We start from the raw sequence: 25,323 nt of genomic DNA, 5'->3' as shown, positions 1-25,323 counted from the left end.
ACAGGATATCAGAGAAAGACGCCAATGATACAAATCTCTGTTAGACCCTTTGTCAAGCCATAAGAATAATTTCCAGTCTGGTGAGACTCAAGAATCGAGTTCAGGTTGTAGCCCTTGCTTAGCCTCAGACTTCAGTGGACAAATCCCATTCTCTCAATTTTGCCACGTGGCTTCTCTTTTGGCAAGACAGGGATAATAACTCTGCCTCTCATGGGTGCAGCGGAGCCAATTTCATCATCGTCAGCTCTGTGGAATCCCTGGGTGAAAGGAAGCGCAGAAATACAGAAAACATGGGTTATTAATAGCTGGTGCTTGCCCTTACATACATCGCATGCGCTGTTACTCATTCTGGCCGATAATTTACAGGGAGTGAAAAGTGTTCCTCAGTGTAAATACAAAATGACACATGGATGGTACTAGACCTCTGAGGTGCTACAGTCCCTGAGAATCTGTTCAGTGTAAATCCACCAATGCCACCCTGAGCAGATCGTACTTCCCATGTCGATTCAATGTGCAGGAACTGTGGAATCCTAAGAGTTAAAATTTAACTTCTAGGAAGTTCATGTTGTAAAGGCAGGTGAATTGGCTGTGCTGGAATACTGTGCACACCACCTTGCAGCTCAGGATGCAGGACAACTGACTGTGGTATGACCGTGCCTGACTACAAGAGACCAGGGCAGCAGTCAGACAGAAAGCATTTTACTGGGGTTGTGTGTGTAGAGCTCACTGGAACGGTGAGCAGTCCTGGCCAACGCGGTCATCGTCCCCGCTTGCCGCTTAGTACTGAAATCACCAGCTAATGCAGACATAAGAGGCAGGAAAATCCAAAGATCTCTGAGGAAAGCCACTTACCTTTGCATCTGTGCGTGTCTGGCCACATCTGTCTCATGCCATTAATTTGAAACTTGGGAAAAATAATTTTCTTTGTGCATATTTCCTCCTGTATCCCCTGTAGGCAAATTAAAGATGGCTGGGAGGTTATTTATTTTCAGTAATAACGTACACACTGCTTCCAGACTTCCTGCTATTGTGCGATTATCTAGATTAATTGACTAGGAAAGATGCAGCATCATCTCAGGCCCTTAATAAGGAAGACTGCAACATGGATTTATAAAGTATTAATGCATATTGTTGTCTGACACAGCCTTGCTCTCAGAAGCACATGGACCTATCTCATGGCTGAGTGTCTACCAGCACCTCCTGTACTTCTATACTATGATACTTTGCCTGCAGGGGCATGGCACCTTGAGAACAAGGAGGTGGTTGATGTCATTTTCAGAAACCTCGTTAGTGGATAACTTGGCTTACAAAAAAGCCGGTTGCCATCAGCCTCTGCTGAATGTTTCTGAGAATTGCGGGCTGCTGGTTTGTGGTCCTGTCTGTCCATGTGTAATGGCTGGGATCGTATGTTTAGAGGTGCTTCAGAGTGTTAGGTTCTCACCAAGGAGAGAGAATCTGTGCAGGCAGGGCTTTTGAGTCATCTTCTACCCTTTGATTTTGCTGCTGAGAGTTTAACAGATCCATGAGGCGCTTCACTACAGCGACATTGTTCTGCAGCAGCTCAGTCTGGTCTGCAGCACAGGCTTGGGCTGAACAATTCTTACCAAACCTAGATTTTGAGGAACTTTGAGGCAAATCCAATTTTTTTTTCTAAAACATTTTCATGATTTTGACTGTAGTTGGTCAGACAGATGGACAAGCAGCATGGGGATGCCCTTTTTTGGCAAACCCAGCAGTTTCCTTCACTGCATCATTGGGAATCCAGAGTCACTCCACTGACGTCACTGGTGCTGTGGTGATCTGCTTTAACGGAAGGCACAATCCTCTCCCTTCTGTTTGAGTCCTGTTAGTTTTCTGTTGCCTTTTTATAGTCAAGGGAGTTAGGTTTATTTGGTATTCAAGAGGTTAATAATAAAAAGAATATAAACACTGTGCTAATTGGTGTGACAGACTAGAAGAGCCACAGCAGCTTTCTGAATGCCTCATCTTCAGGTATAAGCAACCGAAGCCGATAATCGGTTTGTTCTGTGCACTTTGTCCATTTGCTGTGACAAGTGCATCTGGATGTAAATTATTTATGATACCTCACAGTGTAACAGTAACAGCCCTGTAGTATACGATGTAGAGCTGATGAAATCTTGGCATTGTGAGACTACAGCACATTGACATCTCTATGAGTGAAACATTTGGCGGGGATTGGAGCACCAGTGTTGGGCACTGAGGGTCCTTTGTGAGACTCCTCATCAAAGTATGAGATTCAGAAAAAAATTCAGTCCTCACCCTGGTTGAGTCGCAGCGTCATCATGTGACTGTGTATTGTTTGCACTAGAACCTGGGGAAAATCTTTAAAAAGCCCAAACAAATAAATTAGGAACCGTATTTAGGCTGTGTGTGCCTTCAAGAATGAAAACGAGTGTTGTTGTAAGGCCTGCTGGATAATATTGACTTGTCGCTGAAGTGAAGATAAGTTTCTTGGAGACTGTGCTTTATGACACAGTAGTTAAATGTTGTTGTTGCTTACTTTAGAAATGGAATAGATAATTTCCAGGCGCATGACTCTGAGCTTTATTGATCATTTCTGTATAGCAGAGGAGTCTATAGAGTGTGAACCAAGTGCAGGCTCAGTGTAAGCTTGGTTCAACAAGAGAGCTAAACCAAACACGGCCGTTCCTAGTTCTGTCCTGATCCCAATGCTACCAGCACTGGCTGCTTGGATCAGACAGTAGGAGCAAGCCTGATGACTGTGACCCCAAATGGCTTTATTGATGTGCTGACTCTGAGCCCTTCCAGATGCTTGTTCTGTCCCTTTTCATAGCAGTCACTGTAGTAACTTCAAATACCTCTGTCTTCTTGGTGGCCCTGAAGGCCCAGTCAAAGTTTTCCAGGGAGCACGTCCAGCCATGTACCCAATTCCTCTCTGAACCCTCTCAGCCCGAAGATGAGTGCCCCTGTGCTATTAAGCACTTAATTATGTTAGCCGCTTGTGCATTGGGAAAACATCAGGCAGCCTAGCAAAGCTTAGGTAACGAGTGACAGGAGAGATGCATAAAGCACATCAGTTCTGTTGATGTGGGCTCCCTGGTCTCTCACTCCATAGCTGATCTCACGTGTCTCTGTCTTGCTGTCCAGGTTTTACTGGGATTTGACCATGCTGCTGCTGATGGTAGGGAACCTGATCATCATCCCTGTGGGCATCACTTTCTTCAAGGATGAAAACACTACCCCGTGGATTGTCTTCAATGTGGTTTCGGACACGTTCTTCCTCATCGACCTTGTCCTCAACTTCCGAACAGGCATCGTGGTGGAGGACAACACGGAAATCATCCTAGACCCACAGCGGATCAAGATGAAGTACCTGAAGAGCTGGTTTGTGGTGGATTTTATCTCCTCCATCCCCGTTGACTACATCTTCCTGATTGTTGAAACCCGCATTGACTCTGAAGTGTACAAGACAGCCCGGGCGCTGCGCATCGTGCGCTTCACTAAGATCCTCAGCCTCCTGCGGCTCCTGCGGCTCTCCCGGCTCATCCGCTACATTCATCAGTGGGAGGAGGTGAGCAGAGCCTGCAGTGCACTTGCATCCTAAATCTTTTCTCCGCTTATGCTGGTATTACACAACGGTGCTTGGATTGAATGCCCATTCTCCCACTTTATTCCAGTGCGAATGCTAAAGATTGTGTCTTGAGTGTAATGCTTTGCTTTTAGCAGGTTCCCAAGAGGGCCGTCAGCTTGCTGTTGCACAGTCACTTGAGACTCTGCTATCTCCTTCAGGGTCGTACTGCGTGTGCTCTGGGGAGGGGATGCATGGGTTAAGTGGGGAGCAAGTGCACTTGGGTCTGCTGCAGGCAGTGTGAAGCCAGAGCTGTCTGTGTGGGGAGCAGTTATGCAGACAGTGTGGTCTTGCCCTCTCAGAGCCCCAGGGGGTCCAGAGATGGTGCAGAGGAAGGGTCTAGAGACAGCTGATTTGCAGAACCTGCGGCATTTATTTACCCAAGCAACTTCTACATGCTTAGCTCCTGAATAAATGGCTTGGTTATATATTTATAACCTTTTTGCTTTCTAAATTCTCTGACATGATGTTAAGGGGAAGAGGAAAGAAGAACATTTTGCAGACAAATAGGGTCCGTTTAAAAACATAATGGTCTGGTGAAAAGCAAGAGCCCCAGTATCCTGTGCTGTTCTCAGGGGAGCTGCAATGTGCAGGGCGAGTTGTCAGGCTTACTGTGAGTGAAGCCACAACCTTACAAGTAGCTCGAAAATTAGTTATGTTTTCCTGTCTCTGTGCTCTCCAAAGCAGAGAGAAAGCTCCCTGCAGCTTTCTCCACATGTCAGTAGCATATTTTCAGGACAATGAAAGCTGGTCAAGGCAATTTCATCTTCTTCCCCATTCCTTCTCCTCTGCTTTGGAGCAGAGGCTGATGCAGAACATGATCTAATGCAGAGTGTGCTCCTGGGAATGTGAAGGGAAAGCAGCCATGCAAGTCATGGCTAGATTGCACCGCGCTGTCAGAACACTAATTCACGACGGAGGTGAACTGCTTCCTCCTCCCAGCATCACGGGCTCAGAGGGAGAGCATTGGTGCATACCTTACAAATCTCGGGCTTCACCTTCATAGCCTTATGATTTGTGAATGTTTCACTTAGAGCAGAGCACAACGCCTTGCTGAAGTTTGGGACGAAATTGTGCTAGGTGCTGTACAGATGCATAGGGAGAGACAGCTACAGCCCTGAAGAATTCACTACTAGGTTACTTTGCTTCATAGCACAGACAGACGGGATGTGCACTGAGAGATGGAGACCAATAAAGCAGAAATGTCTTCCCTGGTGTGGCTCAGTAGCTTGGAGACAGGGCTGAGCAATGAAGTATCTCTAGGTCTCTTGTCTTGTCCCCTGGTTGCCTTGCTTCTCTGACACTCAGGAAAAGGGAGTTGGCGGCTTAGGTTGATGCCAACGTAGCTCCTTGATGCTGATTTCCATAGTCATGGGGTTGTAGGGCTCAGCACTTGCACACCTCTGCTAGTTGACTTCCTTTCCATAAGGTGGTTGAAGAGGAGTTAAATATAATTGCTGTTAAGTGCACTGATTTTCTTTTAAAAACATAGTGAACAGGAAGCAATTCAGCACCCTCTCCCTGTCTTGCTTCTCACAGGGTTTCACTGAGCAGCCCGTGGTGGTTCCAGTCTCGTACTGCAGATTGGGGTGGGGCATTCTGCCCTTCTGCTGGCTGTGCTGGGCACCAGGGGACAGCATAGCTGGGCACGCTCTGGATCCCTCCTGAAAAGCAGACTCCCTGGAGTGATGCAGTGCTGCAAGTGGAAGGGACAGATGGTGTTGGATTGCAGTTGGAGACTGCAATGCAGACTCTGTTATGCATTGCAGAGCCCAGCAGAGCAAACACGATAGTCTTTTTTCAAACAGGGCTCGACCCAAGCAGCAGTTTCCCAGAGAGAGTGTGGCACTAGGAGGTTTTCCACCTTCTTGAATGAGGGAGAGAAGCAGAGAGAAGGGGCAATCCCTTGCCGTCGGTGCAGTGCATGCTACAAAGCACCAAGGAGATGGGTAAGAGAAGTGCTGCTTCATCTCTGTGTGGGAGGAAGCTGTTGTGCTCCCTGGAACCACGCTGACAGTTCTTGGAGCAATCACTGCTGCCACGGGGAACTTAGCTCCTCGCTTGTACCTACTGCTGAGACGCCGAGTCCTGTTTGAGGAGGGGAGGAGGATGCAGTGTGCGCAGAGATGTCAGTCTCCTTGCTCTGCCTCCTATGTGAACATTGCATCTGTGCATTAGTGTCACTCTGAGTGAGTACAGGGATGAGTGGTCACTTCCTGAGTTGAGAGAGCCTTTCTGTTTCTCCCCCTGCAATTGGCTATGCTCTGCATGAATTTATCACTCACCCTGCAGTGAGGAGGGAGCAGCCTTCTCTAGGGCTGCAATGCTGTAAAACAGCCAGCCACTCATCAGTTCCAGATCAATGCTAGTCATGAGTCTGTGGGCTCGAGAGCCAGTGGTTTGAAGTGCCTGCGCCATTCTGTCTCAGCAGCAGATTGCTGTGACATCCTCCCCCAGACCTGAACCAAGTGCTTTGGGGCCTGCAGCTCGGCAAACACACTAAAGAAGGGAAAAAAGAAAGAAAGAAAAAAAAAAAGAAAAGAAAATTCATTGCGCTCATGTTCACTGGAGTAAAAAAATAAGCTTAATTCCAAATGTAGCAGTTTATTTGCATTATCCATTTTGCATGAGTGGTCCAAGGAATGAATTTACCAGTAGGGCAGAATATAAATAGAGTCTTTCTGAAGTGTCTGCCCGTATCTGTCCTGCAGTCAGAAGTTGGACTGCAGTGGAGGAAGGCATGCTTGCACTGGCTAAGCCTAGCATGCCTGCTCATCACCTTATTATAAGCTTTGGTGTCTGGTAGTTTCCAGGTGCATTAGCAGAAATCCAGGGCAGCCAACGTAGTCTGGGTCTGGAGCTGTGCTGGCAGGTTGAGAACAAACACGGGTACTCCTGTCATGCCTCAGTTGCAGCCATGGGAGTAGTCCAGAGGTGGCCCAACAAGAGGTGACAAGATTACAGGTGACCCCTGCGCTTTCTGGAGTGGTTGGGAAAGTGGCTGTGCTGCAGCAAGGAGCAACATGAGCTTGGGATACAGCAGCAAAAAAAAACGGAAGAGGCTGCAGAAGGCAGTACTTGCTGCTTGTGCACACCCAGCCTAACCCTGCTTCATGCTGCCAGGCTTGGTGGCACCCCAGGGGAACTCTTCCCACCTCGGCCTTTGGCCCACCCCAGCAGCTAATCAGGGTATCCAGGCAGGTTTGTGGTTCTGGGCCATGTGAAAAGAGGGGCACGCTGCAGCTCCCAGGCACAGGGAGCTGGGCCTTCGCGGTGTCATCCCTGAGAAACTGTTCAGAGAAAGCAGACTGAACGGTAATATCCTACAGACCTTATCCCAAGGTCACCCAGAAGAAATAATAAAGCAGAATAATGCCCTGTAACCCATATACCCATTCAAAAGGCAGCGCAGACTGCGAGTGTCAAACAAACAAAAAAAAAATCCCTTTAGGTTTTCATAGGAAAACTGTTTTTTTTTTTCCTTAAGAGCAATTTGCTGAGCTTTCCCTGTTTTATGCACATCTGCCCTGTGTTTGGTGCCAGGCTGCAGTAACCTATATTTAAGATCAAACTATTGTGACTTACGGACAAGGAACATTTATTGGCACAACAGTAATATCCTGCTCCTGGAAATTGGTTTTCATGTAGCACATAGGCAATGCTAACCAAAACATTTTGTTTTCAGAATCTTATGCGAAAGACTATGGTGGGAAGGAAAGCATCTAACTGGTTTTGATATTTATCACAATAATAAGAGATTGTCAGAAGTGAGAGGATTTTGCAAAGATTTTTGTCAAAAAGAAAGGTGTACTTTCCTATTTTGGCAGCTGAAACCTGAAGAAAGGACAATTGTGTCATTTTCAGACTATTACTTCAATGAAAACGTGCAAACCTTCCCAGATACTGTCCTTTTTCCCCCTCGAGTTTCCATATTACATAAAAGTTTCAGAATGGAGGAAATGCATCTTCTCAGGTCTGTTACTGGCCACAGATTACATCATCTGAAAGATGACGTCGCTTTTAGGAAGATTCAGAGAGATTCAGAAAGCTGATTCAAAGGTTAGAGGGCTCGCCGGGCAGGACCAGGAGAAAGCTTCCAACAACTGTGAGACCGTAGCTCCCAATTGATTTCCATTTTCATTTGAACAGCTAATTCCCCTAGGTTCTTCTGACCTATTTGTAGCCTTCCTTAAATTAAATTAACTTAACATGGCTAGTGGCCTGGGGGATGTAATGATAGTCCAAATCCATAACTGGCTCCTGAGAGGGGAGGAGCTGGGCAGAATTATTGTACTCGAGCAGCACAGCAGGGTCCCATTCCACGAGCAGTTGAAAATAGCTTAGCAGATTTTCATCGATATGGTTTGCAATTCTGCCGTGTTAAATAGTGAGGCAGACCCATGAGAGTAACTCGTTAAAACCTGGCCTCCGTTGGGCAAAATCGGACTCAGCAAACACGGGGAACATGGCAGGGAGGGGGAGAACAGGCTGAGTTTCTTCCTTAGTTTGCATTACCTCATTTCTGAAGGCAGAATTACCAAGCATTTGTCTTAATGTCATCACAAGAGCTAATTAGGATCATAATGCCAGTTACAGTCATTTGCATTCTCACTGCACAAAGTGTCCCAAAACTGGAGCATCTTTTCCTTTTCGAGAAAATCCCGGCTGCACTGAAATTAATAGCAAAACCCCCTTGTTGCCACACAAGAAGAAGGTCGCTCAAGATTTTACCACAGCCTTTACATTGAGCTGTTTCACTTGTGCAGCAGAATATCCTTGCCGAACAGGGGCAGACACCAGAAGGAAGGAGATGTTCTCCATTTCTGTGCAAACATTACATTTCTCTGTAGCCAGTGGCCCAACCCCTGCCCTGGGCCGCATCACCTTTTGGGAGAAGGAAACGTCACCGAAAGTTTTTTGGCAGGGTTTGTCTCCGGCAGGAAGTTCTGCTGCCATAATTCAAATTAAGCCTTCTACCTGGGCAAAGGGAATACACAGTTGCAAAGATGGTATCGTAAAAAATGGGTTATAATGAATTATAAGGAGCAAGGCAAATATTTGAATAGCTGTGCAGCTACAGAGGGTGCCATAAAAAGGAAAAAGCCTTCTTCTTTTTTTTATAGTCACCTTCTGGCAGTGCTTAATGCGTCTCCTGTCAACAGCGTGGTATGATACAGGGAATAGATGGCGCGAGGGGCCGGGAGGAGGGCGCAGAGCCATTTGTCTCTAGGTCAGTGGTTCAGATGCAGCTCGTAGCAAGTGAAAGCCATTTGCCATCTCACGGCCGCTTGTCTCTGGGCTGTTCTTAGTAGCCGGGTGCCTGCATGACACAATCACCTGTGGGGCTGGCCCTGGGAAGCCTCTGGCTCCCTTTAGTAGCATCTGGGAGGTTTAAGGCCCCACGAGCCCCTGAAGAGAAGTCCCCAGTGATCGGGGCACGGGGCACAGCAATAAGAGGGTCTTGCCTGTGCCCAGCCTCTGGTTTTGTGTGTCAGAGGGCTCTCAGTCTGGGCTTTCACGCTGTGATGAAATTATAAAGGCTTTCAAAAGAGAGAGGCTGATCTGCTAATGATCTCTAATCACTGGGAGAGCTGGTTGCTGCTCCAGCCTCTCATTTTCCTCTTCCCTCAGACTCCTCCCAGCTTCCTCCTTACACGTCCCCTCGCTGGGTACCGTGCTAAGTTCGCTTTTCTCCCAGAGAGCTCACGTCTCCGCATTTCTCTGCCAGCACCAGCTGCCCGCAGCCCGACGCCCGTATCCTGCCAGCTGCCTGTCATTTGTCCTCAGGCCATTGTTTTTGGAGGGGGCTCTCTGGCAGCCTTTGTTCTTGCTGCTGTGGCACAGTAACAGAGGGTCCTCAAAGGAGAAGTGCTGGAGCCTGGTGCGAGGAGGTTCCTGCTGCAATCCGTGCCATTTTCCAAGACTCCCTACCATGGAGGCTGCATGCTATTGATGCGTTCTCCCCCCTGTTTTAGCTGCATGGGAATAATGTTCTGCCAGGCTCACCCCATACTTTAAGGCCAGTGTGTCTGAGGCACATTAGCCTTGGCAAGTGGGAGCAAATTAATTGCTCCTGTCACTGAAGCTTCTTCAGGAAGGCACTATTGATTGCATTCATATCAAGTGAAAAACTTTAATGAGGTAGCTGAAGAGAACAGCATTTCCTCGCCTCACTTTTCTTATTTAGTGAGACAGGGTTGGAAAGGGCTGTGCCAGATCCATAAGTTGTGTGAATGAAGTAGGACCTTGGCCCAGATAGGGCCATGAGGGAAAAAAAATAGAAGCTGGTTAGTGGGAAAGGACGAAGAGGGGATTTGGAAGTGTAAGAAGGAACACAGCAGCATTGAGTTGCTTTTTTGCCAGGAGAAATTGAAGTTGATTGCTTTGTTTCCCCACGGAGCATTTTTGTGTGCTCCGAAGCAGTCGATGGGTGAGGGAAAGTCTGCTTGTCATCCTTGTTTGCTTGTCATCCCCAGACCTGCTGGGCACTCGGGGGCACCTCTGCACGCCAGATTAATTCAGGGTAGTGGGGACCTACCCAGTCCATTCTGTTCCAGCAGGAGGACAGGGACCCAGGGAGAGAACAGCCAATTATCACCACATCTCCCTGTCTGTAGGCACTTGCTACACCCTGTGGCAAGTGCTGTTGTGCTGTGGGGCTCGAGGCAGAGCAAAAAGCCCCAGTCTCCCTCCCAGACAAAGCTGGCTAGGACACAGTGCAGCATTCAGACCTGAGGCTTCAGCACCAGCGCTGGATAATACCGTCACAGGCGTTGCCATGAGAACGAGGTAGCCGAAGGCAAGCTCTTGCCTTTCAAAGGTGCAGAGGCAGGGGCACGGGGCGATGCCAGCTGGGCAGAAAGGGCAGGACCCATCCTGCCAGGGGGGCTGCACAGGGGCTCAGCGGGCAAAACCTGAGGTTCCGAACAGTTCTCACTTCCACTCCGGAGAAAAAAGCTGCCTGCCACAGTGCAAGACTCTGCAGCACACCATGTGTGGGGAACCGGAGCTGGAAAGCCCCAGCCCTGAGAAGACGGTTGGTTTTTATCCTCCTTACTTCTTTGCCAGAAATATGCTAATGCAATGCAAAACAGCCTTACTTTTTCCACTGGTTTGAGGTGAAAGGAGGAAAAAATCTTTCTGGGGAAGGACAAGCTTCACTCCTGAGCAAGGCACAGAGAGGTGCGAAGGTTTAATGGGCAAGAGCCTTATTGATGAAGTTATTTTCTGAGCACCGCTGTGAAAAGAGCTGTTTCGAAGACAGTTTCAGGACATGCAATTATCCGGTTTGCCAGCTTAATGCATTCAACTTAACCTCATTTTTATGAAGCAGAAATCAATGTGGTAACTTTTTCAGAGCCGAGAGATGACATTTTATTCTTGCTTCTCTCACAAGGATACATATTTTTAAGCTTCCTCTTCTGCTTTAACTCCTCCCTCTCCCCATTTTGATTAAGCAGGAATACCCTAAGGGCTAGAGGAAAGGATGAGGCAATTTCCACATTCCCAGAGTCATTTAAGAGTGGAAAATGTTTATGCAATCTCTTTGCAAAATTCTCCTTGCTACCTTCTTGGAAAAGGACTTGGAACTGCAGCTCTGACTTCAGGACAAGAACCTTTTTGTTCCTTTCATTCCAGCACCACGTCACCAGGAAAGAATTGTAACGTGTTGTTAACGATGCCGACCTTCACTCTGGGTTTTCATTCCAAGGAATGAGTGTCCCCCAGTTGCTGCCTTTCCAGCCTCTGTCACCTTCCCTGCTCCTGCATGGTCAGGAATAAGTTGGTCATTATTCCTCCCTTGTTTCTTCCCTTCCTAAGCAGAAGTCCTGCAGAACAGCAGGTGCTGGAGCTGTGAGCTGGATAATGTCTCTGGAGAAGTTCTTCAACAAGAGCGTGCCATAAAATTGGAGAGAATAGAGGTAATTGCCCCACTTTTGATAAGTATGCCTCCTCTCAAGTACTCCTACCCCAGTCCTTCCTGAAGTAAGTTGTGACACGCACGTGGTGTTTTAGTCTAGGAACACATGAAAAATCCTTGCTATGATGTGGGCAAAGGAATAAAAAATAAAACTTCACAACAAAAATCTTCAGAATTTTACAACACAACTCATCCAAAAAAGCAACAGTGCTTTAGTTCCCCTCAATCAGCGTCCCTCGACTGGCTTTTTTATCACAGAAGTTGGCGAGTGTTTCATTGGGACCCTGCTGTTCCGAGCTTTTTGTGACAGTTTGATGGCACGAGGGTCCCAAAGCACACAGCAGCCCAAGCCCCCAGGGCTCCTGGAGCAGGTGGCAGCATGAGAAACAGCAGTGCCACTGCCAGAGGGACGGGTGGTGGCAGCCAGCCACAGGTGCCATGCAGGTCTGAGCTGGGTCAGCAGCACAGGAGCCTGGATGATGCCGCACTCTCCATCCTCCCCTCAGCGGGTCTCTACATGATCAGGTTGGTCTAGGGCTGAATGCGGGGGTATATGCGTGCACGTCCAGAGGGAAAGGGGAATGAAGACTGTGGAGTTTGGCTTTTTAATTGCAAAGGAAAAGTATTTTTCCTGGCGCTGTGAAATGGCAGCGGTGGCCCTGTCTACCTTGGCAGAGCCCCATGGCAGGCAGTCCGCAGCTGAACTGGTGATTGTATCTTTGTCATTGCTCATCCAGTATTTATGAGGGAGAAGCCAGAAATCAGGGAAGGCCTGATCACAGGAAACTTTTGGCCTTTCATGACAGCAGCAAAAAGAATGTGAGAGATGTGACTGGAAAACAGAAATACCCAAATTCTTCTCGTAGCCTCCTTCTGGGCTTAGGATAAGCCCTGTGCCCGTCATCCCTCAGTATTCCTTTCTGTGAAGTGAAGGTAATGATGTAGTCACCTCATTGACGATCTTAAACAGCAGCATGTCCTTCAAGCTTCTGCAGTGCCATCAGGCCTGGGATCTGCTCCGACACAGGCCCTGAACAATCCTGATGAGAAGTGACCTAAGCACAGATTTCTCTGCTATGTGCCCTCTGGCAGGTCCTGCCCCTGGGCTGCTGGGACACTGTTCCTACTCTTTTCCAGAAGCAGAGCCCTAACCCAACATCAGACAGAGATGTCTCTGTTGTAGCGTGTGGCTTTTCACTGAACTGTGATGTGTCTCACGTCGCCTCTCACCTGTTGACTTAGTGCAGGTAGATGAGCACAGAAGAGGACGGCATCGTGGTTACTCTGGATCTTTGCCCTGTAAGGGGCAGGAGAGAAGGAGAAGCTTGGTGAATGTTTCCCAAGTTTGGATCCCACCAGGATCCGAAGGAAGGACGGATGGGCTTTGCAGTGAGCAAGTAAACTTGGAGCAGGAGGTGAGCCTGAGGGGAAGTCTTGGGCTAAGGGCCAGCCCTGATAGTGGCCAGGGACCGACTGGAAAAGAAGTGGCTTGGGAAGAGCTGGGCTGTGCAGCGTGCTGCCTGGTACCGGGGGAGTGCATGGAGCCCTGGGAGCCTGCCCTCGCCCAGCACTGGGTTAGGTCTGGCCCCGCTCCTGGGTGGTGGAGCCTGTGGAGGGTGAACTTGGAGAGAACCTCGCTCTGCGCTGGCACTGACAGGCAACCAAACAGGCAGCAGCAGTGCTTCCTTGTAAACACTGGGAAGAAACTGTGAGGATAATGTCTCTTAAAGCAGCTGACAGGCCTGCTCTTCCTCAAGTCCCTGGAGGGGGTGGAGAACAGTTAAGACGCAGCAGCTGTGTTTGTTGTTGTGTTTTTTTTTTTTTCTTCATTTATATTTTTTTTACCCTGCAAACTGCCGGGTGTTAATTCCTCTTGATTTGCTGTGTCTCAGTGCAGCCCAGTTTGGAGAGGCTGTCCCTCGAATAGGGCTGATTAGACTCCTCTCCAGTATGCACCACCCAAACATCCCTAATTCCACTTTATCCCAACAGTGAGTGGCTTTTCTGACACTACAAAGAATTAGGCTGGGATTGCGTAGTTAGTTAGATAAATTGGGTGCAGCCAAAGTCCAGAGGCTCTGTCAGGGCCCAGCAGTGATCACCAACGAGAGGTCCTAGTCATTGTCCTGTCACCACCACCCCAAAACAGTCCCATCTACTAGGCTCAGCTCTAACTGGTTTCTGAAGGAGCAGGAGGTGAGCCACGTCAGGGTAGTTGTCTCCTCTGCGAGGGTGTTAGAGCACATCATGGGGGCCAAAAAAGCTTGGGAACAGCCCTGGCAAATGGCTTGGCTGGCAGAGCCTCGCCTGCCACCTCATATAAGAGACCATGTAGAGAGAGCCCAGTGACTGCGTGGGGACTCCCTGTGGGCTGGGAACGTTCCCCTTGGTTGGAGGGTGATATTCTCCTGGTGGTTTTACAGCGATGAATTGTAAGATGCTGATGGACACACCGGTGGACTTGGGGTGTCACGTGAGCCCAGCACTTCCCCATCTCTGTGAGTGTCCATCCCCACCTTGTGCTGGAGCAGCCACAGGAGATGCAAAGTGGAGCCACAAACAAACCACAAGGAGCCATGATCACCTTCCTCCCTATTTTCATATTGCTCCACCGTGCACACAGAGGACAAAAAGGGCTGTCATTTGCATTCAGGTGGAGAGAAAAAAACCCACGTGTGATTTGGGTTGATGGCACTTTCTCCAGCAGGCTTTCCCCCTCCCCTCAGGCTTGACCTACGTGTGAGCCTTGCTCCTCTGCACCCCAAATATTTCCACAAAGGTCTGCTGCCTGCCAGGCTGAGCAGGCATCTCACCAGCTGGCTTGTTTAGTCAATAAATCACCTCCAGCTTGCAGGTACAGGGAAGGATGGATACGAACTTTCCCCTTCAGCTGTCTGCCCTCCAGATCTGAAAGACACATTGCATTTTGTCTTGGGGGAGAAGCAGCCCCAGTCCAACTCTGGAATATGAAAGAAAAACGGAGGAAGGCCAGCAGGGCAGGAAGAAGGCAGAACGAAGAGGAAATGAGAAATGAGGAAGACCTGCTGCATCATCTAATCTGCCCTGGCACAGAACTATCTGATCTTCAAGGCTGTTGTGAGATAAGTTTTAAATGCCTCAAGTCACAAGGCATTGTCACTTTTTCTGAGAAGTTCATCTTGCAGCATTGCCTTGTGTGTTGTGAAGGATTCCTTACTTTCAAGCACAGGAGACTGCCTTGCTTAGCCGGGCTCTGCCTGCTGCTGCACAGAGAACGAGTGGGCTGGGGAGCAGAGAGCTGGTCTTTGCTGTTTCTAGGGGGAAGAGGTTGGTTTCTCCAGCACAGAAAGCAGAATGAAAGCGCTCGTAGCAGTGAGCATGGTAGATTGTAGCTCCGTCTCTTCTTGCACAGGGCTTCCCATGAGTGCACACAGGGCAGAGGCAGTGCAGCGATGCTTTAGGAGAACTTGAGGAATCCTTCCTGGAGCTCCCCTCCTGACCCTTGGCAGCAATGCTGCTGGAGATGAGATACAAGCGTATGCTGCTGCTGCTTCTTGTACAGATTTTTGCCCCTCTCCTTGCTCTCGTCAAGGTCATTTCAGCAGCTAGCAGGGAAGGAAGAGTGCAGCCCATTTTAGGAAGATGGAAAAAAACCCTTTGGTTTCCATCCCGGCTCGCTGTGAGCACTGGGAACGCAGGCGATGAGGTATGGAGCCAGGCTGGGACATTTCCTCTCTGGCCTTTGCCCTTTCCCTCCTCCCCCCTTCCTGAGGCAGAGCATGCTGCGAGCTCCTGTAGGAGATGCTTCCTTTAAAAGCAACTTTATCGCAAAGCACTCGCCCCTTATCTGCAGCCTTCAGACGTGGATGTGCTGCACAGAGTGCTGGCTGGGGACGTGCAGCAGCTGGCAGCAGCCTTCCTTCTGCTGCTGGAGACAGAAAGCTCTCCGGACCTCCCTCCCAGCCTGCCTGCAGCAGTGCAGCCACTACACCAGCCGTGCACGCTCCCGGGAGAGCCATGCCTCCCGCTTTTCAAGGTTCACCAGCACTGCAGAAGAGTGCCCATGCATCTCTGCTGGCTTTGCTCAGTAGCACCATGGAGGGGGGATCTTAGAGATCAGAGCAGGATCATGTTCTCACTGAAAACCCGAGGGCCTTGGTGAGGTTTGCACAGCCCCCATGGAAGCTCATACTGCCTCATCGCCCCGGCTGCTCTTTGTGTTCGAGCACCGTGGGCTCCGAGTGTGCTGCAGCAGGCTCCTGGGGGTGAAAGTGTAGGAGTGCTCTGCCATTCCCTTGCCTGATAAATGTTGCCCCAGCCTGAGTGATTACTGGCTGCGGGATGTACTGCTCACTTCAACCTACTTCCCTGTTCCTTCCTACCTCAGCAGTCTCTAGCCAGCAGCAGCAGATGGAGGGGAAGCAGCCTCAGAGCCCAGTGTTTGACCCTGATCAACTAATGGGGTGAGGGAAGGGCGAAGAGCCAGTGCTGCAATCATCCATTGGAGCGAAGCAGTGTCTGCTTTGATTAGCTAGCAATCTGGGGGGCATTTGGAGGAAAAGCTGCTCGTGTACATTCCCTCCTCCCTGGGGGAGATGTGAGCTGTAGGACAGCACCCCACAACTTGCTGCATTGTTTTGGGAGGGAGGGCAAAAACTCTTCTCTGAAGAGACCTTTCTAATGGAAGAGAAGATGTTTGCATGTGACTGAAGTGGAAAGACCAGGCTAAAAGGGACGGGGGATATTTTATGCCAGGCAGGGCTGGGCACCGGCACCCCACACAGTGGCTTCTTGTTCCTGTTGCTTGTTTGCAGGTGGTCCAGAGCTTACCCTGCATGACAGCTGACAGCCAGCCTCTTGCCTGTGGGCCTGGCAGAACAGCACACTGTGGGCTGCTGCTGGAGCTGGAAGGTGGGGAGGTTGCACCGATGAGCCAGCTTAATTGACAGCTGGCCCAGAAAATGAGATGTGATAATGGGTGGGAGGCAGCTGCCAACTCCAGATGCCTGCACTGGCATCGGAGAAGGGGCAGGAGAGTAGGTAGAGATCCTCTTGATTCCTGGGGCGATGGCAGCAGGAGGTCATCTGTGGCCAACAGTTTCAGCAGAGACATCCTTTCACCTCCGTACGTGCGCCTAGCTGCGCTGTGGGGCTGACAGCTCTGCAAAGCCCAGCCAACTTGCTGCAGGGTGGTGGCACTTGTCTCCGTGCCTGGCCCTGCCTGGCCCTGGTTGTCACTGCGGCCCTCCCTTGCTGCCTGTTGTGACCATAAGGGTTTGCCAGGTCACCTTGGGTGTGCTGGATCCAAAGGTATGCTGTGCTGGGGAAATCCAGGTGTGATTTCACCTGCTGGAAGAAGCTCCTTTACCCTGTATCAGCTCTGATTTCTGATTCCCCAAATGATGTGGCCTCCCTACCTTTCATTCAGCAAGCTAATGCTGCTACAGGAGTCTTACAGTCTGTGTTTTGCCCTGAAGTTCCTTTTGAGGTTTTCCCTTTTACATGCATCCCAATACATTGCGCTCTGTGCTCCTCACCCCATCCTCAAAGATCTCTTTCCTCCTTACCTCCCTTTTGGCATCCAGCAGATCGAAAAAGACCCCATTGCCAAACGCTTTCTCATCAGAAGTGTTTACATCCCCCATGATATTTAGCCTACAGAGAGGGCTCTCTAATGAAATCCTGATGTTCAGATCATTTCTCGTCTCTGCAATAAGGAGAGTTACAAAGCTGTGGCTCAAATAGCAATCACTTGCTAAATACGTGGACACAAGTTTAATCCTTTCGGAGTTTGAGGTTTTAGGGAGATCCAGACTAATACCAGGCATCTGTTCTCGACTCCCTTCCATTTTCAGTCGTCCCACTGGGGGCTGTGAAATATGTGATCCCTGTGATTGTGTTGTTTACTGCTCTTCAGAGTGCCCACACCCATCTGCGTGCTTCAGAGTACGTTCTCTCGAGGAAGTCACCAGCTTGTAGGTGGTCAGGAAGAGAAACTTCACGACGATTCCCGTGTCTCACTTGCTGCCCACCATGTGCGCAAAATTCTGGAATACAACGGTGCTGTAAACCCGAAAGATATTCATGTAAGTTTTGTGAAAGGAGCCAAAACCTCCCGTCTCATGCGATTTCAACCATATCAGACATGGAGCTGGGAAATCAGGTCCCATGGTTCTGAATTCATGCTGAATCCTCATCTGATGGAGCAGGCTCATATCTGGGTTCCCCCACATTGGCTTTAAAATCTGAAGTGGCTCAAGTCTGCTTCATCCCATGCATGGTTGTACCTCGGCTTTTTGAGGCTTCCCACTCCCCTGGGAGGGCAGCAGCCTGAGAAGGGGCCAAGACTTTGTCTGAAGCTGGGTTTCCAAGAGGCATTTCTTACCCCGTGGTGCTCTAGTGGAACTGGTTGACTGCAGCTTCAGTCTCTGTTCACTTTGTGGAGGAAAAGCTCCATAAACACAAAGAAAGTAAGTGATAGTATTATTTAAAATAAAGAAGGATTTACTCCTCGTGCTAAAGCTTCCTGAGATGAGTACCTTTGACACTGTGTAGGAGGAATGTGCCTACTGCCCTGCTGCTTCTCCTTGTCTGATCCCACAAGTTACAGCTGCTCCTGGGATCAACATCCTCTGCCTGATATGCTTGTGTCCTGATTCACGTTTCCTGCTCTGCCAGAGCTTTACGGGGTCAGGGATCCAGCTTCATTTATAATCACTGGTGACACTTAATAATAATTCTGCCTTAGGTTAGAAGTGTTCATATAAAACCACTCGTTACAGTAAATGTAAAGCAGTGAAGCACTGTGCTGGTCCTGTTCCCACCCTTCTCATAGCACGGCTCCCTAGGGCACAAGGCTGGTCTTGGGCTGCAGTTTTACCACTTTCTTAACATTTTTTGGGGGGCAGCAAAGGCAGTGTCCAGCCTTTCTGGGTTTGGGCTGTCACTTCAGCAGGAGTCTGTGCTATTTCTTGAGTCCCCTCTTGTATCTGCACTGCATCCCCATAATCATGCATCCAGACATGGACTGAGCCTTGGCCTTACTTGTGAGGCGTGGAGCCTGAGTATGTTCAGCCCTTCCACACAGCCCTCATTTGTGTGGTCTGGACAGATCAAGGGTGACCGAGGCTCAGCACCATCCAGGAGCAGATCCCTTGGGATGTTCAAGCCCTCCTAAATTCACCTCTGGTACATTGAGCCCATGCTACAGCTACTGCGATGGTGGAGAGGTGCGTGCCACAAGGCTGGCCCGCATACCTAGCACTGCTCAGAGTCCATTCTCACTTCCCAGTGTTGATAGAGCCTCAGTGTACATAGTCTGTAGCCTTTGTAGACATAGCCAGGGTAGGCACAGCTCCTGCAAAGCCCAGACAGCCACAGAGGTAAAGCAGCTCCTACCCCGCACTTAATTTCTCTGAATAAATATTCAGAGGTATTGACAAGGGAGGCTCTGCCGCAGCAGCATGCAGCGAGCTGCTAGGGGATTGTAAAGAATGATCAATGCTGTCATTTTTATGTACTTCATTTCCCCTGGCGATTTTTCAGTGCTGCCACCATCATTTCTTCTGCCCATTTCTTCTTACGCTGATGGGGGCGAATGTTCCTGCTGCTGCACTGGGGGCTTTCACAGCAATGAGGTGTCATTAAATCAGACAAGGCAGCAGAAGTTGAAGAATGATCCAGAATATAGAGGGCAAGGCAGGAGAGGTCGCATGAGCAGGTTATGAAGTGAATTCCCAAAGGACTCAGTTTCTTCTCAAACTAAACAAGAAACCAAGCAGAGCAGGGAGGAGAGTATGAACGCTAAGGCAGCTCCGGTTCTGTTTGGTACTGTAGCTTCTTTGTGAAAGCTGCTTCTGTGTAGTTTCTTCCTGCCCAGGTCTTTGCTGGAGGTGATGAAAAAGCAGAGCAGGTGTTGGAGGAGCACAGGGTGGAGACAAGCATTAAAAATGTTATAAACCTCCATCGTAGGACAACGGGGGATGAAAATATCCCAAGTGTAGTCACTGGGACTACCTCTGGAGTAAAGGGAATTCAGAGAAGACTGATGAGAATGCTTGAGAGCAACTTGGAATAAATCAGAAGTTTGAAATCCTTTCCTTTAAGGGGAAGTGGTGAAAAAAAAAAGCCTGTAAAGTAGTAACTGAGCCTGAAAAAGATGAGGGCAATATATATTTTGCCTGCTGCATACAGGAAGAATATGGAGCAGTCAGTGAAATTGAAAAGGCAGCAAATTCCAAATGAATTCAAAGAAATACTCTTTCAGGTGGCGTGCATTCAGACATTGGAGCTTCTTCCACAGACAGCACAATTCAAGGGCAGTTTGGATGTTTATGTGAGCTATAAGAACATCCAGAGTCAAAAGGTAGGCAAGAGCTTCGGAAGGTTAAAAAACACTCCTGCTTCCAAGTTTAAATCAATCTCTCACTATTACACGTTCAGGTGATGTCTTCCAAGGAGGTGGGTTATCTTCCCTCCACCCGATGGGAGGTTTCCTATGCCTCCTTCTGGATTTCCTGATTCTGGTTGCTGCCTAAGAGCTTGCTAGAGCGATTGGGATGGACACTAGATGTGGTTTGTCCTTGTTCTGCTCATGCAGTTAATGGAATTATTCTGCATGTTTACCAGTGGGAAGGGAGCCGGGCTTACAGGGCAGGAGAGGAGTGCATCAGGAGAGGGTGGTGGGTCACGTTCCCATCAGGACTAAAATGAAAATTTGATCAGAGATAGCAGCAAAGCTATTTCTGAAGGACAATGGCAGCACTAGGGCCAAAGCAAGTCACTTTTGTTCAATAATTCTATGAGGGAGTGTGCCTTTTGGAGAAAAATACCAATAAAATACTTGATGATCATATGATGCAGCAAGAAGAAAAGGGTTTGTTAGGACTTTGTTAATGTTTGTGTGAGCACCTTGGTACCTAGCTCCATTCCAGCAGTGACAGCAGAGACCTGGTACCTAATGCCTCATACTTTTAGGAAAAAAAGAGATAAAAACTTGCCTGTAAAAGGGTGTGGCCCTTAAAAGCAATTGCTAGCACCCTTTACCTTTGGGACTGTTGGTTGGTATGGGTTTGCTGCAAAGAAAGGGTGCCGTATCTGGAAGATGTGTTTCTAGGATAGAAGCGCCCTGTGCTGGGACAGTGCAGAGGGGCTCGCGCCACGCTTCCGCTGGGTGACGTTACTCCAGAGCTCAGCCTCTGAGGCACAGCTGCAGACCTGGCATTTCGCTTGGATGTACAGCATCCCTGTCAAACTCTCATTACTACTATTACTGCTATTAGTGTGGTGTTATTATGTTATACCCCTAAAAGAGCTGCGCAAATTTCCTCATTTTTCCTGGCTGCAGCTCTGGGTATTTTTGCCTTGATACCTGTCAACAGGCACCATTTCCTCATGCATTTATAATTAAAATGGCAGCCTTTAGGGACTATGTTCCTGCCCAGCATGTATTAAGGGAGGTTTAGGAACATTTTAGGTGGTGTTTAAATACTGCTTTTAACCATCTTTGTTCTGACTTATAGAACTTTCTTTGTTCTATAATCACCGAAAGTATCTCTGTACAACCGTAGCAGGAGGCTGTCATATTTTCATAAATATAATCTAGCACTTGTCAGTTAATGTAAAAAGTATCACTTTTCTGTGCCCCAAATCCCTAAAGCAAATAAAAAAAATGTCACTTCCTCCCTCTTCCCTGGTCCAGTGCAGCCTGCGTGATGTGAGGGTGGTGGCTGCACTTCCTTCAGCAGCTCCTCTTCCTCTCATTTTGGACTCCTCAGCCTCTGACCTGGGAAGTTTATGGGAGGGTACAGGTTTTCTTAGGTATGTTACCCAAGGAGTTCTTCTCTCTGCACTGTCCTTTTAAGAGATGTCTTCTCTAAGGTGCACATGGCAGTACTGAAAAGGTTATATTGCTATTATTACTCTGAAAGAGTGGGAGGGCGTTTGTCTCTCCTGTTACTTGTCTTGGTCAGGATGCGACGTGTGACACTGTATGCAAATAAATCTCCATCAGTCTGTGCAATGAAATCTCTTGGCACACTGCTAGCAAACTGGTTGAGGTCCCCCAAAAGATGATTCAGATCCTCGTTGGACTTATTCAGACCAGCCTTCATCAAAGTAATTTAGAAATAAAAGCAACGTTAGCAACACCATTCAAATCTGTGCTACTGAGGACCAAACTGAAGCCTCCCAGTGACCTGGCACACCTCTGTTCTGAATTCGTGCGCTGCTGCAGCCCAGCATTTCTTTCACTGTGGTGTCAAGTACACCTTCCTTTTCATCCACCGCCTGCGAGATGTTACTCGCAGGAAAAAGAAAGTGTCCAAAGTGGATCAGTGGAGACTCTGCAGGCAAATGCTCAGCCCATCAGAAAATCAGGCCATTGTGCTGAGCATCCTCAATCCCTGAACTCTGCTCTCCATACACATCCAGTGTCACCAAGTTTGCAGCCAGAGGAGCTTGTCATTATCTTGCTCACACTTTCTGCCTCGTGGCACAGGAAACTATTTAAGGCTCCAGGCCTGCCAGGCTGCTTCCTTTCACAGGTGTTTCAGTCACTAACAGCATAAAAAAGTCAGAGGTGGAAGTTGGGCTGGGTTGCTGAGGCTGTAATTGAATGAAGCTGGAGGACAGAAGCACAGCCAAACATCCCGCAGCTGCAGCCTCGGCGGGCAGATGCACTGCTTTGAAAGTGACGTTACCTGCTGCTTAAAAATGGGAGGAGGAAAACTTGTCATCATTTCAGTCTCCCAAAAGGCTGGTCCTTTAAACACTGGCTCCAGAGCTGGGTGCTGGTGCAGAGAAGTGCTTTGGAGATGACAAGCTCATTTCATTTTGGGGTGTGAGCCTTCTGCCTCACCCTCTTGCTGTGCTGTTGTGTTTGAGTTGGGCTTGACAGAAAGTTAATAAAGGCCTCTCTCGACTGAAGGGTAAGAAGCACTAAAGACATACTAATTGATCAAGAGGAAACTGCCAAGTTCTGTAATTGTTGGATGAGTTTGCACTTCCTGGGCAGGTCCTAATGAATTACTGTTACAGCCTGGCTGCCAGTCACAGGAGTCTGTAAGTGCGTTGAAAGACAGCCTTGGATTTTTTAAATCTGGTACAAATCTTAGACTAAAAAACTTCAAGCGTGACTGAAGGAACTATGAAAATAAAGGTCACTGCTCGTGTTTTGTGGCAGCTTTCTCTAGAACATGAGCTGCGGTTGTTTTGCAGGCAGTCTGAATGTTGAGGTGATTCTATTTGTTGTTTGAAGGTCCTCTTCTCTGGATCTCATTTTCTTTCTCCCTTGTTCTTCTGTGTGTTTGTGCCTAAAAATCCTGCTGACAGTCCTTGGTTCTCTGGGTCCAGCTCTTACATGTATTTAAATGGAGAAGGAGAAGCAGTGTGGCAGACCACAGGTTCCTTCATTCCGCTCTCCCATACTTAATGGTGATGAAATGCTTCAGAGGGAGCATGCGATGAATTCCAGAACAACAGCTCTGTAATAATCTGCTCACAGGTAGATCTATTCTTTGGTCATTTTATTATTTTTTTTTAAGCTCTGAAAAGGAAGAATATATCCTGGTTTTTAAAATTACTCTTATTCAGCCAGGTGTCTATTTAGGTGTGCGTTCAATACCTGCCAAGCTCCTGGCCTCAAGCATTCCTGCGTCGATGCATTCCACAGGCCGAGCAGCACATTGCTTGGAGAGCAGCATTTCCTCTCGCCAGCTGATGCTTTTTCAAGCAATTTTTCAGCTTCCTGCCTGAAAATAGAGCCATGCTCTGAGGGGAGGGCTGTGCCCGACCTAGGCGACAGCACAGCGTGGTCAATATTTCCATTATTATTTTGCCTCATTACTTGCCCGTGCTAACTGTTTTAATTGGCCTTGTGCCTGGTAGCTCAATGGACTCAGGGGGTGTCTTCCCACTTAGCTTGATGAATTTTTGATCAGGCCACAGCTGAGGTTCCTCTGGCAGAGTCTGCAGCCTGGCCTCACCTCCGTCATCCATCGATGACCTCAGCTCGCCACCCGGCTGCCTTCTCCCGCGCCGGCCACCTCCACCGCCCTGGTTTCAAACCGCTTGTGTTTCTTGTCTCTCTCAGGTATTTATGCCTCCTTTCCCCTCTGCCTTCTCAGATATTTCTTTCCCTAGGCATACCTAAGTATAGCCACTGAGCTGGATGGGCCTTGTGCCTGATGACTGTGGTCATTCTTAAACTTCCAAAAAAGCCCGTGACCTATTTCCAGAAGTGATTCATTGCTGGCCTCTCAGAAGAATCACAGCCCCCAAAGATGCAGATAAGAGCCATGAGAGATTTAAAAAAAATGCCTAGGCAGGTAAGATATCTCATTCCCACAGAGAGCTAGACACCTAACCTACTTACAGCTCCAGGGCTTGTTTTTTTGTTTTTTTTTTTTCTTTTTCCAAAGGCGTTTAACTATATCAAGAGATGCATGAATACTGTTGAAAACCTGAGCTGTAGGCGTATGAGAACACAAACCCTGTTGAAAAGCAAAGGGGCACATGCTCCAAAGTCGTGGAGTTCCTGGCCCCAGGCTGTGCACGGACCATGCAGCTCTGGGACATGTTCCCTGGGATCAGAAGCTGCCATCGTCCCCCCAGGCTGGGGGCAGCGGCCAACTCCTGCCCCTTCTCAACAGCACCCAAGGTGCTTCCAGCTCGGTTCCATGGAGGCAGAATGGAACCCCGAATGTTTTCATCCGAGAGGTTTAAAGAAAACCATGCAGGGAAGGCAGTCGTCTGAGTTGTGCTAGAAAATATTTTTAAAAGTCTGTGTCATGTTGCCGTGGTGACAAAAGTTCTTAAAAGGAGGAAGATTAAAGTCTAGGCTGGGGGGTGGCATGGGGAGGGGAAGGGGGGCTGTTGTCAAGACAACGCGAACTCTGAGAGTGCAAGAGGCAAAACACATGGTGGTGGCAGGATCTTTGGGGTTTATATATATCCATAAACATCTGCCATCTATGCCAGCTTTCTCAGTGCTAATTAGTCCTGCTATTTCACCTTTCTCTGCTGTAAATATTTTCCAGTAGACACAAGTCTCTGAGGGAGAAGGCAAGAAAAGTTGTGTGTTTTTTTGTTTTTTTTTTAATTTTGGCTTGGGCTTTCTGCTGCTCCCTGTCTACAGCCCCATATCTATCTCATCGCTGGAGAGCTTCCCTTAGCCAGACACCAGCTGCCTGGAAAGAGTTAAAAGACCTCAGGAGGAGGTAGCGGTCTGCAGACCTGCATCATGTTCTTGTAGTGCTTCGACAGCAATGGGCTGTTAGGGATCTCTTCCCCCTGCCCTGTTTCTGGACTGCAGTGGCCCTTGCTAAGGGCAGCTCCTTGGTTCTGTATGGGAGCCCCACCACGTGGGCAGTGGGTAGAGCAGGATTCCAAAGTTGGTGTCCCCAGATTTGATCCAAAACTTTGCTTAAAGCTTCCTGCGCCCGTGGCTTTTCCCTTTTATGTGCCTCATTTTGCCCATCTAGGATAATGGAGATAACACATTCACTGGAGATATTGAAGCACACCAGATTAATGTCAGCCGAGCCCTTGGAGACCTTCAGATGAAAACTGCCACAGCAGCACAAAGGATTATTATTTAAAGTGTAAAATCTACTCGGATCTCTCTCCTAACACCTGGCACTCGATGCACTTCCCTCCAACTCACTGTTCAGGCAGCCTTGCGACAGGCACGCTCCCGAACATCTCCCCCTGTGAGTGTTACACCGAGTGAATCACGGACCCGCTTCTCCTCTCACCCTGACTCAAGGCAGCATCAGCAACTCTGCTGACATTGATTATGTCGTTTGGTGCAAAG

General features: G+C 48.6%; 1 protein-coding gene and 1 long non-coding RNA gene across 3 annotated transcripts in view; one reads left to right on the top strand and one right to left on the bottom strand.

Moving 5' to 3' along the window:
- Positions 1 to 25,323, top strand: part of HCN4 (hyperpolarization activated cyclic nucleotide gated potassium channel 4) — a 149,751-nt gene that overhangs the window by 73,895 nt on the left and 50,533 nt on the right. For both annotated transcript variants that reach the window (XM_068695220.1, XM_068695221.1), the window contains exon 3: positions 3,130 to 3,553. In XM_068695220.1, coding sequence (XP_068551321.1) covers positions 3,130 to 3,553 — 424 coding nt within the window. The remainder of the gene's footprint in view (positions 1 to 3,129; positions 3,554 to 25,323) is intronic.
- Positions 20,565 to 23,591, bottom strand: LOC137862838 (uncharacterized). The gene is made up of 2 exons (XR_011100546.1): positions 21,716 to 23,591; positions 20,565 to 21,616 (listed from the first exon to the last, which is right to left on the bottom strand). It is a non-coding gene; the product is annotated as an uncharacterized lncRNA (long non-coding RNA).

This window comes from Anas acuta, chromosome 12, assembly GCF_963932015.1.
Source record: "Anas acuta chromosome 12, bAnaAcu1.1, whole genome shotgun sequence".
Lineage (NCBI taxonomy): Eukaryota > Metazoa > Chordata > Aves > Anseriformes > Anatidae > Anas > Anas acuta.
The sequence above is the reverse complement of the archived record's forward strand: the minus strand, read 5'-3'. Positions and strand labels throughout refer to the sequence as shown.